This window comes from Amia ocellicauda, chromosome 13, assembly GCF_036373705.1.
Source record: "Amia ocellicauda isolate fAmiCal2 chromosome 13, fAmiCal2.hap1, whole genome shotgun sequence".
NCBI classification, from domain to species: Eukaryota; Metazoa; Chordata; class Actinopteri; order Amiiformes; family Amiidae; genus Amia; species Amia ocellicauda.
In genome coordinates this window covers 31,512,253-31,529,515 of record NC_089862.1, presented here as the reverse complement: position 1 = coordinate 31,529,515, position 17,263 = coordinate 31,512,253, and the positions used below count along the sequence as shown (strand labels likewise).

Sequence of the window (17,263 nt, the reverse complement as noted above, 5' to 3'; positions counted from 1 at the left end):
CTTAAACTGTAAAAGTATTGTTATATTAAATTGTATCCATATGTATCACTAATAGGAAAACGGTCCCTTTTATGCTCCTGCTTTCTATGATCACAAATCTATAATGACGTTAATGGCTCAGTCAAAAACATTCTTAATACATTATTTTCTTAAGTGTTAATGATCACTTAAATCATCAGTCCGTACAATATAAAGACTGTGCAAAGTGTTGGTGACTTAAATCATTTTGTTTTGCATGTTTTATTTTTTGTATTCATGTATTTCATATAATCTACGCAGACATTGACATACAGTAAATTATAATTATGGGAATATTTGTTAATGATCTTAACTATAATCTTAACTAATCTCCTGGTGTAATAATTCCTATTCTTCAAAGACCTTGGTGCATTGACACTAAGTGAAGATGGAGTGTACTTCTTTTCTAAAACTTTCAAATCAGGAGTTTATTATGATAACATACTATATCTGCCTGTTATTCTGCTTGTATCTGATATAATCATACCTTTTTTTAAAGATAAAAACAAGAAAATGAACCCTGTGTCTTTCAAACAAACATCCATATGAACATGTGTAGAATATAATTCACTCTGCCTGTATTTTATACACAACTTTTTCAAATGCACACTTAAAACTACTATAGGATGCACAGAAAAACGTGAAATGATGTAAGCCATTGAGAAGATAACTTTTGGAAGTTCTATTATTAGTCTGCAAGTTTCAACACTTTTCTTCTGTAATATCACAGGACATATTTTTGAGTCAACACTTTTGGAAGTGTATTTTAGGATAAGCAGACGTTTGATGTGATAAATGCAATGGTGTGAAACCTAAGTGCAATATGCAGCTATGGTTATAATGTGTTAAAGTGTGATGTTTCCTTTATTAGAGATCATACATTCTCATACTTGTGGTGTTAGTGTGCCCCAAGGCAAAATATTTCACAAAGACATATCACAAAGGTCATTGTTCAAAATTAATAACTAATAAGCAATGTATGCACTACATAAAGAAACATTATTATAGTCTCGATTAACAACAATTGCATTATTATTATTAGTAGTAGTGTTTTATTAATATTCAAAATTCAAAACACAGAACCTGAAAGCTTGAATTCATGTTTTACATTACAGTGAGTTTTACCAACTTCACATAAAACATATCCTGAAGCCCAAATCACTACTTCACTGGTTATAAAGATTATAAGATTATAAGAAGGTTATAAGATCGCTGCTTGAAGGCAGTGTTTGTTTGTTTTTTAAGGGGGAAGATTAGATTGCAGTTTCAGGTCTCAGAGCTCAACAAAGTGAATTATTTTTGTTTTTCTGTCCAAACTGTGGCTCCATAACAATGTTTGTCTGCATGCACTATTTATTGCCATCAAATGTTGCAAGTGAGTCAAGTAGACATAATACGTACAATCAGTTGTTGAAGATACATTGAATCTATATGTAAGTTACATTGCAGACCTTTGTTTTATGTTTCAGGAGTAACAACCGTGCTGACCATGACCACCCTGAGTATCAGCGCACGCAATTCCCTCCCCAAGGTGGCCTACGCAACCGCTATGGATTGGTTCATCGCCGTGTGTTACGCGTTTGTCTTCTCGGCGTTGATAGAGTTTGCGACCGTGAATTACTTTACAAAACGTGGATGGGCCTGGGATGGGAAGAGTGTAGTGAACGATAAGGTAAAGTAGATGCTTTTCTCTTTCTTTAATGATCATGTGAGAAAACAAAACAATAGTGATTGCCTATGTTGAAACATGGCTTAAACAAATTATACTAGATTAACGAGCAGGGTTTCCCGCAGTGCTCTTCAGGTCTAGATCCCTATGACTAGCCCTCCGATAATGTATATGTAGTCTTTACTACAAAAGGAACATTAATGTTTGCTTTTCTATAGAGACCCTGAAGGATGCATTGTGTTTTGGGCAGGTCTGATACCAGGAATTTTATTTTTTGGCTGAAGTTCTAATGGTATCTTTTGATGTAAACCAGGATGAAAAAAATTAGATACAAGACAAGGAATACCAACTGAGAATAAATCAAAGCAAGGTGTAAGGTAGAAATAACAGGATTGCCCTGTGATGTTCACACATTTTCATATTATAATTGCAATATGATGCACCTTTAACTTATATCCTTCTATGTTTTATGGGCCATAAAAGTGTGTTTGGTTTCATGTGCCATCTGCACTGCATATGATGAGCAGAAACGTATCATACTGCTTTGGGAAAGTAATTACTAGAAGTATAAATGTGGTGATGTCCAGAGTACAAACCATTCTTTTGATATTGATGGGGTCAAAGCTTGTCTAAAGTGTGGGTTTGTAGTGGCAATCTCATCTCTTTTTATTTTTGTATGCATGTTAAATTCAAATGTTAGACTTTAACTAATACAAATATATTATTATAAGCGAAGGTGGACCACATTTACTGCAGATAATGCTGTGTTTAAAATCGTAAAAGTTGATATTTAAAAGACAGGATTTATGTATGCATAATCATATAGGTTTTAGTAGTTTTCACTTGAAACATGGGGAGATGTAGTATGTATTGTTTACTATACAGAAGAAATGCTCAGTTTACTTATATCCCTTACAACCAAGAGCTGGTTTATAATGTTTAGTTACTGAAGGCTTTTTTTATTTTTATTTCTGGCAATGAAAAGGGATTTACCGACCTCTGTGGTGTTCATTATTTGATGCCAACATCTAAACAACACCTGTTTCTCAGAATAGTATGTGCTTTAAATAGAAGCATGTTTAATCATCATATTTTGATTAATATTGTTCGCTTTTCCTTCCATAATTTTAGCATAAGGGACCCATGTAATGTTAATTATCTGGAAGATTAACTTGATCTGTCAGCATTTTCTGGTTATGGTTTTAAACCCATCAACAAAAGCTGCAACCCAAAGCAAACCATTTGTGAGCTAAAGCTATTTTTTGCACCTTTCTTGAATTGTTCTGTGTTATATATCAACAATAAGATATGCATGTTTTTGTTTTATTTATTGCAATAGATAAAAACAAGCACCCTTGGAGACCATATCATGCAGCATTTTTAATTGACCTTGTTTTGATGTGTACAGATTCCAATGCATATTACACATATAATCATATTATTCCCCAGCAGGAATAAACTACATAGAATAGGTTTTCAATAGTCTGCTGAAAGGGGGGAGGGGGAGGTCTTTGTGTCTCATTTAATCAGGGAGAGCATCCCAAGTCCTATGGCCCGTGTAACAGAACATTTGCCTTGAAAAACAGATTATGGATGTTGAATCGTATAGGAATTATTTGTGTAAAACCTTTTTTGTGTCTGTGCCATCACAGTGTATTTTTAGATTAGGGTATAAAGTGGCTAAATTGGTAACAATTTAGTATATAGCCTAATGCTCTTTCAAATTTTATGAGAAGGATTTCTAAGGGGTATATGGGCATTTGCTGAATAATGTTGGAGTTGGTTAGGCTTGACGTTGATACGGTTTTCTGTGTCTTTCCATGCAACTACACCTCATGTAGCTTGCTATAGCTGCATTGTAGTGGCTGTGCCGTGCCTTGCTTCTGATTCATACTGTATAAACAGCACCATGGGCCAAATGAGGCTGTATGTATGTGTGTATGAAGGCATTTATGTTGCCTTTATCTCCCCCATGCTGGTTGTACAGTTTATTACAAATGGGCATTCCAACATCTGATGCTTGTGAATTTGATCAATGATTTATATTATAGTTATATTTTTAGAAAAATGCATATATCCAAATGAGAGTATAATCCACTAATCGAACAGAAAAGTGCTTGAAAAATACAGGGCATACAATTCCCAATCACATTGTAAAAGACCATATGAACTGTAGGGGCCAGATCAAGCGCTGGGTTAGTAATGCATCATAATCGCCTTTCACGACAGCAGCGGTGGTTCTAGGACTGAACTGAAATGTTATGTTGGATTAGTGTGCCTCTATAATAGTGTGTTTTCCTCATTTAAAAAAATGTTTTCAGTGATACAGTGGAGTATAGAGAAACTTGGGGAAGAGACGGCCGTGTCTGAAGTGCCGCGGCTGGTTATATGTTGGAAAGGATTATGTTTCCATGGCAACATCCTGATGTGCAGAAGCTGGGTTTAAACGTCTCCGTGCGCCCCAAGAATAAGATCTGAGACTTCCATGGATTATCAATTAATAAAAAAAAAAAATACTGTAGCTGGGTTGTTTTTGATAATTTGTATAGGACTTTTTAATTTTCCAGTAATTGCATGCTATCCGAAATAAAATGCAGACAACAGCAGTGCTAATGCTTTGGAAATCAATATAAACAATCTTCATGCAGTGCGTGACTAACTGGAATACTGACTTGCCTCAGGGCTGTGTGCACAAAGCTCCAGTCCTCTTCTAGTAGAGCATTATGTATTTGTTTTTGAATTGGATCCATACACGTCTGTTACACAGTTTTACTTGCAAAGGTCCAACTTTCTCTACGATTAAATTAGGTGAATATCATAGGGACTCACGTATGCAGATTGTTAGACAGGAATGCATACAATCCAGCTGATCAGGATTGTTTCTCTCTTCAAAACAATGTGTAAGCACAATGCCAAATTGACAATATATTGATATTTTTCCAGATGAAAGAATGAGGAATTTTATTTACAGACCGTTAATTAGGATCTGTCAACAGAGACGTAAGACAGGAGTTTTTTTCCACTGACTGGAAAGCTGCAAATGCAATCTAAAGGCAAGGTAACTAGGGACTAATTAGTCTTACATCTATTACATGTTAAGATACAGAAACATTAAAACAGATTAACTACATGATTCGTCATCTCTTAACATTCTTCTCGTGTTTCTGCAGGCAGGTTATAGAAAAAGGGTAAAGAAAAGGCAGGTGTGGTCTAACTTGTGTATTGATTTAAAATTGGATATAAGTAGAACATGTCATATAGTACATAGGCTTTTAAAACAGTTTAACATTAAATCCTAAATTGAAAAGTGTAAGAATCGCATGTCACGTGTGCATATGGATTAACATCTGGGTTATGTGCAGAAAACCCAGTGCGCTGATAAGGGGATTGAGGTAATAAGTGGCGTGCTCCAGGCATCTGTTTTAGACCCTCTGTGATTTTTGATTAGCAAAAATACAGTTAATAAACTTTTTACATTTATAAAAGGCCACAACTATTGGAGAAGTAAACCAAAGATATTTCCAGTAACAACTATACATTTTAACTGAATTTGTAAACACATATTCTCTGGAATTCTTTAAGATATGTCTACATTCAATGATAACATCACTTTGATACAATAACCAATGGGCAAATATGGATTGATGGCCTCCGCAAATTGTTATCCTATTGATGTTTTTATTTTAAAACTGTTTTAATATCATCATCATCATCAGCCTATATCGATCTTGTGCTGGATGAAGGCCTTCCCCAGATGTTTCCACTTGCATATATATAAAACTTTGTGAGTTATGTAGTACATTTGAAAGTACATTTTCTTTAAAAAAATGTAAAGCAGAACGCGCAATGTTTTAATGTTCATTATGTTTTAACTCCAGTGTAGTGGAGGCTCAGACAGGAAAGTCTGTAGACAAAGCAATGATCAGCCAGCTGCCATGACATTTTTGGTTATTTCCATAAATTTATATATTTTTGTTGTTGTTATGGTTGTGATTAAGTGGTTCTCACCATCAGGTCAGTCGTGCATTTTCTCATAGCATATTAATATTCTGCTGCCTATCACCTTCACCTGAAATCTATGTTAAAAAATGCATCAAAGGAAATAAAATAATCCAAAATGCTTAATCCGTTCTGCATTTTTTTGGTGCATGTGTATATTTTATATGCAATAAAATGTATTTTGACTGTATATTGTGGCAGTATGGGCAGATACCTATCCAAACACCGATATATCATGCGTTATACTTGTGTTCAACTTTTGTTTGCAGTACAAATGGTGATGTAGTTCACCAATTTTCAATTATTTTTGTATCCATTCACCCCAGGCCACACAAACATACTAGTTTAGGTAGTTTTATGACACGTGACTTTGACTTCATTCAACTGCCATACAGCCTCTTAGGATCTACTTTAACTGTCAGCTCACAAGCTTACCATGTATTATTTTGTATTATTTTGAATGTATAAATATTGATGCAAATGTCGAGGACTGTAATAGTTTATAACAGGACGTTTAACACATTTAGAAGGCACATTCAACACCTTCCTCATAAATGACAGCACCACTGCAAACATAAATTGAATCACACAAGATGAAATGTCTTTTAAAAGATACTGCCCTGTGATCGTAGACATTTTGAGACATAAATCAGTATTAGACCTTTTGGTAACATTGCTGTTTTTATTCCTCTCTCATCTGTAGTTAAGAAACTGCTTTTTGAAAGACACTATTGCATAAGGCTTTCATTTATATAATCTACAGTAAATCGTATGGCATTATGTAACGGTTTGATTAGCTCTCATTAGTAAATGAAATAGAGTCAGTGTAGCATTCGTGTGCAACTGCGACAGCTACTGAAAAGCTTATGATGAGACGGGACGAATGCAGATCAATGCAAGGAGGTGGAATTGCATTTGAATTAAGTGTGAAAACATGGGTACAGATACATATTTACATCTTAATGGACATTTTCTTAGATTGTTGTTGACAGTTTGTATGTTAAATAATATATGGCAGTCTAAGTGTAATTGTTGTAATGCTTCTTAGGTTTGGTGTAGGGACAGACCAAAACGTGAATAGGCATTTCAGTACCTAGCCTCTTATTGTAAAATTAAATTTACACATCAGTCTAAACATGAAAAATTAAATGTATAGGTGCAGGACTAAAGCAGATTGACACATCTACAGGTGCAGTCTGAACAGGTGAGCTCTGAGTAGATGCTGGAAGACGGACAGAGATGATACAGTCCTGATGTCCATGGGTAGTTGGTTTTCCCAGGGAGGCAAGGGAGGAGGAGATATGCAAAGAATAGTCAGATGGCAAAACATTTGTTGGAGAGAATATCTCTTTCCCATTGATTGTTAATAAAAGTAGGTTCATCCTTGAAACCTGTCTGGGATCATTTTACTGAGATTTTACAGCGAAGACAACAACAAATACGGAAAAAACAAAAAATGATATTTCAGGTATTGTAGTAATTCAATTCGAGTTGAGTTGATCAACAAGAGTGAAAGTAGTTTTGTACAAGTGGATTCTGCTGAGGCATGAGGATCGGATGTTAAACCAACTGTGGGCGTTGAAAGCAGGGTCGTCACATTTTAACAAGTCTAAATACGTCTGTGAATTTGGATTAGATGTATTTTACTCCTTTGCCTCTTTCTGAACCATCATTAAATCTGGGAGTTCATTGGTACCGGATTGCATAGGTGCGTATATCTGAGACCAAATTACCAAAATAAAACAAAATGCTGTGTTGGCAATCCTGGTTTTTAATAACATGCATATAGATTGTATTTTATATTGAAACGCTTACAAAATGTGTGGTAATGCAGAAAATATCCTCAAACACTAAAGTAATCAATAGCTCTTGTATCTAATTCATGTAATTAATGATAGAATAAAGCACATTCAATTATCCAATCCAAAAGGTATGTACTGCATTGCATGTGAAAGCTGTTCACATGCTATACCTTTATGAACATGGATGTCCAATGAAAACACAGAGTTGGCATGCTTTCCCAAAACAGTATCACTGTGGTATTTGAGCATTTTATATAATGAAACATTACTCTTCTCTTTGATTTTTTTTAATAAGCAGTCTTTGTCACTAGGCACTATGGAGCACCGAGTTGCAACATTTCCCTTAATACATTTTTTGCACATGGTTAATAAAACCAGAAATTAAAGTATATTTTTATATCCATTCACAGTTAAGGGGTGGGGGATTGCTCAAACATGAACACTGACATTGAAATCTTGTACTACAGAATGGTGTGTTTCAAATCAATCAAAAGGGTTTCATGGCACTCATCGGGGAAAGCCTTTTCTGGTGACTTTCCTAATGTATTGAGTGGGTTTTAATGGCACTTACAATGGTTAAGGATGAGTAGTTGTGAAAAAGGCATGGAATTCAACGACTTAATTGGGTACTAAGTTCAGTACTTGTGATAGCAGTAGGCCTTATTCATTAGTTTTCAAGATTGTATCTCAAGAGTAAAACATTTGCAATTTACTCGGCTAAATTCAACTAAAGCTTTCACTCTCTCTATATAATGAATATATATTATAAATTTCACTAAAATATCTAATTATCACAATAATAATGCATTAACTATCAAATCAAGCTGATTAATAAAATAAGTACTGAAGTGTTATTTACTTGCAGACTGGAGACGTACTTATTTGACCATTTGCAGTTAAATACGAGCAAATGATGGTCAGCTCAAGAAAGGGAATCATATTATACAAAGTTATTCAAAAGGATATGCGTCCCCAGTGTAATAAAAGAATACATTAACACATTGAGTTAAGTGTCTGGCACATCCACAGCATCGCACTCTGAGTCCCAAACATGTCCTGCAGGGGGCCCCAGAGAAGCTGTGCCACTGTCTGTATCAATTATTAACAGGTTAACAAATGAAACCTGTGGGGGGGATTCACTGATACAGTAGTCGGTCCCATCCATGCTTATTCTGAGCACCATATTATTAAGCGCGTGAACGTCCTGTGCTCCTGGTGAACAGTGTGGCTCGTAGGCTGCTGGCACGCATCTCTATCTTTGGAAATTGAAAGCAAAGGTTGTGAGAGCGGCACAAACCACAGGCATTTAATTGAACTGTACAATTGCCAGCTGCCATAGGTGGTCTGATCCTTCACTAATTAAGCGACATGCTGACTAATTCACCGTGTCGTCAGAAACACTGACGATATGCATAGTCTCTGGGTCAGTTTTCTCTATCGTGGTCGAAGAATTGAAAGAGCTGAAGTGAGTTTTTGGTCTGTCTGCACAAACCTACATTCTCAACAAGATTGTTCAAAATATGCAATTTCTACTCCAGCACGGATATTGTCTTCAGCGCCAGTGACTGATTTTCGTTCCCTTTCAGAGAGTATTGCATTCATCTGAGTTTGACGGCTCACGTTGGATTGAAACTTCTCTATCGGCATGTGTAACTGGAGAAAATTATTATACATTTTTAACTGTGTATGATCCTTTCATGTTCTTTGCATGACGTAACAGTATTTTGGTAACTGATAGTGTGTAAAATTGTTCAGATTCCTATTATTGTTCTAATTTAATAATGAGCACCTGTATGTGTTTGTGTGTGCATTTGTGAGATTGCATGTGGCAGTTAATTGCATTGCAGATGGGATTGATTTAGTACTGCCCTGGACATGATATCCAGATAGTATCATACTAATCAGTCAGCAACTTTATGCTAAACTAACTGCAGGTGTATTCAGTATTTTGTTCCAGGTACAGCTTAGTGCAGTTTAGCTGCTAGTGGAAACAGATGTAGTGCTTACTTGCTTGTCATTTCCTACTAAAAGTTTCCCTACACCTTGTACTAACCTTCACGCTCACTAAGTCCCGTCTTCTGTCCTAACACCACTCTCAGTTAATACGCCCATTTAAATTTGCCGCAAATGACTGTGAATGTTGCTTTTGGTTAATTTATTTGATTAACCTCTTGTACGATTTAATGGTGATCTTGATATGAAGTTTAATCTGTTCACCACACATTGATTTGTATGATATGTCATTACAATCAGGAGAGCGCTGGAGAAAAATACATATTTACATATTTTCATACATTTATTTAGGTGTGTCACGGAGATATTCGAAGTAAAACTCTACTTTACAGGGTGGAGGCTTAGTATAATGAGGTCAGATTAAGTTGTGTAAATTATTAAATTCAATTCAAACATTCATATAATATGGGTGAAGCGGTGTCATGAATAAAATGCAGGCACTGTTGCTTCATTACGCCAGATATGACCTTATGTGGGACTCTTTTTGAATTCAGATTGATGTCTTAGCCTTTCTGTAATCTCATTAATGATTATTAAGCATACCCTGGATGCATCTATCAATTTTGACTCTAACAAATGCTGTAGGACTGACCTTTCAACATCAATGCTCTTGATTTTCTTTTCACAGAAAAAGGAAAAGGCCTCCATCATTAAGAAGAACAACGCATATGCAGTGGCAGTAGCAAACTATGCACCAAATATCACGAAGGACTCTGTGCTCCCAACAATATCCAAAAGTGCCACTACAGATCCAAACAAGGCCAAACCCGAAGCCAAGCCAGTAGAAAACAAGAAGACATTCAACAGCGTAAGCAAAATTGACAGGATGTCGAGAATAATGTTCCCTGTTCTATTCGGAAGCTTTAACTTGGTTTATTGGGCCACATACTTAAATAGGGAACCTGCCATAAAAGGTCTGGTACCAACAAAGTAGATGGTTGAACACCGTGTAAAATATTCTGAACATAGGACTGAAGACATGCCAAATACAACAAATAACTGCTAATCTATGTGCTTTGGTAAGTTGGCATACAGCAGCCAAAACTTAAAATTACTTTAAGATTTTGTCACCCTTTGTTTCTGCAATGCTTTTTGATTGACTAGCCATTAGAATGTATATATCTTTTTTCCTTTATATATATATATATGTACATTATAATTTTTGATGAGACTAATTCACATATTTATAGTTGTGCTTCAAATACTTTGAGTCCCTGCATTGCACATATATATATATATATATATATATATATATATATCCTAATCATCTTATTTTCATATTTGTAAGATAGAACATAGTAGATGCTGGTAAAATCACATAACTGTACTGTATGCAATTCAATTTGTTCTGCTTTTCTGACATAAGCTCTTGTAGGCAGCAGTTGTATAGGTTAGTCTTGTCTTCAGTTAGTGATTTTTAAAGGACCAAAACACCTACAAGTGCTTAAATTCGAAAGAAGAAATATATATCATAGCAAAATATTTTATATTTCATTTTCAGTGAAACTGTGTATGTAATATTTTTTTTACCACTTTCCCAAGGTTTTATCACTATAAAATTAAGTATAAAATTTCCTTTTTTCTGCTAATATAAACTCAGTGAGAAATATATATTTTTGTTTTGTTTTCTTTAGTTTTTTTCCCAGTCATACAAATATTGTACATAGATTACACGATACATAATATAATTTAGAGGGAATTTGAATTACACTTTGGCTTGATTTTTAACCAGAAAAATTGTAGATTTCTTTCTTATTTGGTTTCTGCAAACATATCTATACAAATCAATCCTTTAATTATGTATTTATGTATATATCCCATACATTCAGTATGTATGTAAGATTTTTTTAAATCATTTGCTATTACACATTACTATCTAGATTCCATTCACTTCATTCCAGCACCAAGAAACTTCCATGTGTTTGACTTTTTTTTCTTTCTTTCTTTTATTTTGCCATTTCTGATATTCTTTTTTAAATGGCCAAAAATACAATTGCAGGGAACACTCTTTTTAAGTCAGGCTGATTTTTGGATTTCAATGCAATCCTTATGGAAACAACTGGGAGTTTCTATTGTGTATACTTTACATCTTTACAGCTGGCTTTAAAAAAAACAGTCACGTTGTACTGAGAAACATTTTTAAGCTGAGAGGTCCAATATTTTATTTGATGTATTAATTTACTTACTTTACATATTTTTACATACATTAGCAGTTGTTAGTTGATCTGAACATGGATAAATCTTTGTTATAAACATTTCTATTGTAAGTAAAAATGTAGTTTAGTGCAAATTGTTACAGTAGTGTACAGTAATGAATTCAATACTTTCAGAGGTGTGGCGCACATGAAAACTCAGTACACTGTTAAAAATGATATCTGAAATATAGGGGGATATGAATTTATTGGAATATTGGAAAATCTTTTTTTTTGTATGTTTGAACTCATTTTATGTTTGTTTCCTTTGTTGTAATTATTTTGCTTTGCATGGTGGTATTGCTGTCAAAATCACAGATATTATAATTTCAACAAAAATAAAAATTTGAACACAGCTTTTTGTGATTCAGCTCCCAATTAAAATTGCCATTTAAAGCAGAGTGTACCTTCTTGTGTTCAGGCCAATACTGAGGCCTAGCTATGGATTATTGTCGTTATGGCCTCATCAACCAATTGCGAAATGGGGGAATGCACTTTAAGAAAGCCTATTTATCCACTTGTTTGTTTTTTCTCTTCCAGTACATTTAAAGGATTGTGCAATAGTACAGTATGCAGAGTATATTTAGCAATAAAAACTCAGTTGGCATTGTACATGTGAGCAACAGAAATGTAAAGATGTACAATCTTTTATATGTGACAAGTGCATTTCCAAAAGCTAGGTCCAATTGTAAAGTACCTTGTAATATCCTCTGCTGCTGAGCAAAGTATTCCTTTACTGTCTTTTTTTATTTTCTTCTTTTCTTGTTCCTCTGTTTTTGAATTGCTTTGATTTTCATTCCTAAAATGTATTCTATACTGGCTGCTGCGAATTAAAACCATATTTTATGAAAAAGCAGGTCAAGTGACAGACTGTCCGTGGTTAAGACCCTTTCCTTCAGCTTGCTGGAGAAAAGAAAAGGAGAACTTCTGCATCCAGTTATTGAACTGCTACTTTTGTATATTTTTCTTCTTACCATATACTTTATAAGATAAAGATTGTTTCTGTCGAAAACAGTTTTTCCTGTGTCCTTGAGAACAAAATGTCTTCTGTAAGCCACAGCAGAGTCGAGAAGAGAGCCTGCTTAAATGAACTACTGTTTCTTTATTTGTTTTTTCTAAGTAACCCAGACAATTGTTTACTCACAGGTATGCGGGTGTATAAAATTGTTCCACCTGATGTCTTATCCCTGCTTGGTCAGGTTCTCTTTTATAAGCATTGTTACTTGCTTTCCTTTATTTAAGGCTTGAGGCCAAACGGCTAAACAATTTAAGTAAATAAAGAATTAAACTAAATCTAGCATCTTTTTTTTTTTTTAAATGTAACCTCACAAAATAACCAACCACGTCTGTCAGATGTTAGGATTTTTTATAAAGACTTGAACGAATTCTTGATCCTTTAAATTGTTCATATTTTGTAATGAAATTTGTTCATATGTTAGAAATATAAATCCAACTTTGAAGTAAATTATAATCAGCAACATTATGTAATACATTTTAAGTATTATTTAGTTATGCTCCTTAAGGCTGATTTATGCTTCTGCGTCTGCACCTCTGCATACATGCGCAGGCATCGTACGGAGACATTCGCATGGTGTCTGCCAACATACTTGCATGTAACGTCAACGTGTACATAGGGGGCAGTGTTGCATTTACCACATCGCAATATACAGCAAACGAAGAAGAAACACAAAAATGGAAACCCGTTTTCCATGGTGCACCTAGGGTTGTCAACTTTCTGTCATCCAAACATGGGACAGAAGGCGGGGTGCCGAGGTGGTGTGGGAATAGTGTTGTATGGATGAAAATCCACACTTACTCTTAATGACATGTTACAGAAACTACACACACACACATACAAATTTCCATATTGCATCCTGTATGTGCAGATCTATATTGTCTTGCTATAGTTGGCTAGAGATTTAACACTAGAACCACCAGACACTTTTTGTGTGGATTTTCCAAGTAAATATCTCTTCGTCTGTGAATTTCTCCTGCATATCTGTTCGTATATGTTACTAAGTATTAGAATTATATACATATAGGGCATTTCAGCTGTAAACTCATCAAAATGAATAAGCTATAAACACTTACTTCTCCAACCGCCATACCTGCAGTTTATAGGCTATAGCCTCCTGAATATAATATAGCTGACAATATGGGCTTTGGAATAAAATTAGTAATTGTGAAAGATTTATAATCATGTTGATTGGTGAAACACATGATTTTCTACACATCATATAGCCTATTAATTATAATTTTTTATTGTATTAGATTTGCACCTGATATAGCTCTCGTCTGCCTGTCCTGATCGGCTCAGGAAGTTTCTAACTTTCCTTTGGAATTAAATCCTGATCACGTTGCAAACCCAGGTCTCTGGATCAATGCCTTGATCAGTCACCTGTTTGATCATGAGTGCTAATTATTCTGTATTAGGTGTAGGGCTGGTGACAGGTTGACTGGTACACACATTTGTTTTCCTTACATAATTTCATGGACATAATGCATACTCGGATGTTCATTCCGTCCACGGCAAAGTACATTTTACATTTCATCCACAAAATTGCCAAGCACGAAATAAGTGGGCATTTCGTGGGACAAAATACTCATTATGTGCATGAAATTATGAATGATACAAAAGGTGCTCCATAGTTTTGTGAGACCTCTGCACATGTCCAGATGAGGGGGGTATAGGCTGTTAGTGCGACAAATGCCTTTTGGGGCTGAGGAGATGGATTTTGAATACTTTCGTATGTCACCACATCGTTTTTCTGACCTGCTGCTGCGCCTACAACCGTACATTGCACACCAGTTGACCCACCACTGAGTGGTTGGCCATGGTTCTCAGAATCTCCTGGCTCATGCAAGCGCTGATTGGTTAAGCCGGGAGATTCTGAGAACCATGGCCAATGCACAGGACCGCAGAGATGCGCAACGCGCTGTTGAGGTTTTAGAGGAGTGCGCGTCTGCTCCTCTGAGAGCCTCTGGGGGCTACGCTTACCCAGAAACCCCTGCTCTGCATCACTATGTAGAGACACTAATGCGTATCTTCGCAGAAGCATAAATGAGACTTGAGTCACACTTTGCTGTTTTGACCCTCTTAACTTACCATATGTTATTGTATAGTGCACTGTTTTAATAATTTGATTTTAGGCAGTGAGAGCAATTAGTCAGCATCTGAAGAAACATACAGTGGCTATAGGAAGTAATTGCCAATTGCCTTCAGGATTCACACAATAGGTTGAATGGAGTCTATCTGTGTGCAATAAAAGTGGTTCACATGATTTCAGATTACATACAACTGTCTCTGTAAGGTTCCCTCTGGTGGGTAGTGCATTTCAGAGCAACGATATAAACCATAAAGTACAAGGAGCTTTCAAAACAACTCTTAATTTGATCATTAAGAAGTGGAAGTTATATGGCACCACCCAGAACTAGATTAGAGCAGGCTGTCCACCCAAACTGAGCAGCCGGGTAAGAAGGGCATTGGTCAGAGAAGCCACTAAGAGGCCAATGTCAACTCTGAAAGACCTACTGCGTTCGATGGCTGAGATGGGAGAAACCGTCCATGTATCAACAAAAGCTCAAATCTGGCCTGTATGGAAGTTGGCAAAAATGTCTACTCCCACTTGGAATTTCCATGAAAGATATGGCAAAAGGGTCTGTGGTCTGATGGAAAAATAACTGTTTGGCCTAAATGCTAAGCATTATGTCCAGCTTAAACCCAACACAGCACATCACCCAGGTAACACCTTCCCTACAGTGAAGCACGGTGGTGGCAGCATCATGATATGAGGATGTTTTGCAAGTGGTAGGTACTAGGAAGCTTGTCAGGGTGGAGGGCAAAATGGATGGAAAAAGGAAAATCTGCTTCAGTGTGCAAAAGACTGGGATGGAGATTCACCTTTCAGCAGGAAAATGACCCCAAACACACAGCCAAAGTGACACTGGACTAGCTTAAAATCAAGAAACTGCATGTCCTAGAGTGGCCCCAACTTGTATCTGATTGAGAATCTTTGGTAAGACTTGAAGATTGCTGTCTACCAATGGTCTCCATCCATCTTGATAGAGCATGAACAATTTTGCCAAGAAGATTGGATGATTTTCTTTTACAATCTAGATGATTAAACCTGGTAGCAAACCCCAAATGAGCTGTAACTGTTGCCAAAGGTGGTTCTACCAATTAACTCAGGTGGGGTGAATACTTCTCTAACCAACACCTTTCAGTTGTTTTATTTTTCATTAACTGTCATTTCACAATAAAACATATTTTACATCTTCAAAGTGTTGAGTAGGTTCTGTAAATCAAAGAGAAAAAAATAAAATTTAAATGCAGCAACATGTTAGATTGTAATTCAACAAAATGTGAAAATGTCTATACTTCCTATAGGTACTGTATAGCTTAAGGAATAAGACAGTGCTGATTGTTAATTGTCACTGACAGCATTGTCATTTTCTTTTTTGGTTGCTCAGATAGTGTAGTTTGCATGTGAGTCTGTTGCTCTTTTAAAACTTGAGACAACAGGTACAAATTAAGTTCCCCCCATCGTACTTCAAATTCTTCAACCCTGGGTCGAGTGTAGCATGGCACAGACGATAAGAATGAAGAACTGGTGTGGTCAAAGCATGCAGTGGCCAACAAAAGCTCAGCAGATCTGGGAAGTAAATACTTTGCGATGTCAGCTACAATGGTGCTATGCAAATGGCTTTTCTCACATTCAGGTCAGTTTGTAAATAAACATGAAATTGTGAATAAACTGGTATTAGCAACTGGTTCAACAGACAGAAACAGGGCTGCATTGACTGGCATTATTATTATTATTATTATTATTATTATTATTATTATTATTATTATTATTATTATTATTATTATTGTGTGTTTAAAATATATATTTCTTGAGTGCAGCTTTGTAAAGTAAACCAAGTTTTGTTTTTCGTTTATATTTAAAGATCAATTTCACAATGGATTGCATATTTGTTTATTTATTAATTATATTTAATTTACAAATCTAGTTTGAATGCACATGTTTTATTGTACACTGTGCAGCACTTCATGTATAAGGTGAAAGAGTATTTATTGATTTATTTTTGATGGTGCAAACATTGATCAATAAAATTGTAAATTTAGCATTGTATACCTTGTATTCTGTATTGTTACTAAAACACATATTTCAAGAAAAACATTCAAACCGGACAGAAGTTTTTCTATACATCTTAATGTATAGAAACCATGGTTCTTGCCATGTTGTTTAGTTCACAATTAAATATTACTCAACAAAACATAACTAAACGTTTGCTTTTTAGTTTTTCATTAAATAATTTGACAGCCCTATTTTGGTGAACTACTTGTGAATCACATGTACCCGTTCATTCTTAAAATGCTGGGTTTATTCCTTGAAAGCAAGAACAAACAAATACAAATTGCTTTCTGATTCATCTGCGCATGCATCGTGTGTCATTGAGGTATTGGTAAAAGCACTGATGTGTGCATTTGTGTCTTATTTCCAATGTCTCCTGTGAGGGGGGTGAGTAAGTTATTTTCACCTTAAAAAGTGTAAATTGCTGCATTTTCT

General features: G+C 35.4%; 1 protein-coding gene across 1 annotated transcript in view; it reads left to right on the top strand.

Annotated features, from left to right (window-relative positions):
* Nucleotides 1–13,003, top strand: part of gabra2a (gamma-aminobutyric acid type A receptor subunit alpha2a) — a 61,773-nt gene extending 48,770 nt beyond the window's left edge. The window contains exons 9-10 of the mRNA XM_066720612.1: nucleotides 1,488–1,690; nucleotides 10,130–13,003. Coding sequence (XP_066576709.1) covers nucleotides 1,488–1,690; nucleotides 10,130–10,435 — 509 coding nt within the window. The 3' untranslated portion in view covers nucleotides 10,436–13,003. The remainder of the gene's footprint in view (nucleotides 1–1,487; nucleotides 1,691–10,129) is intronic.
* The last annotated feature ends 4,260 nt before the right edge of the window (nucleotides 13,004–17,263 follow it).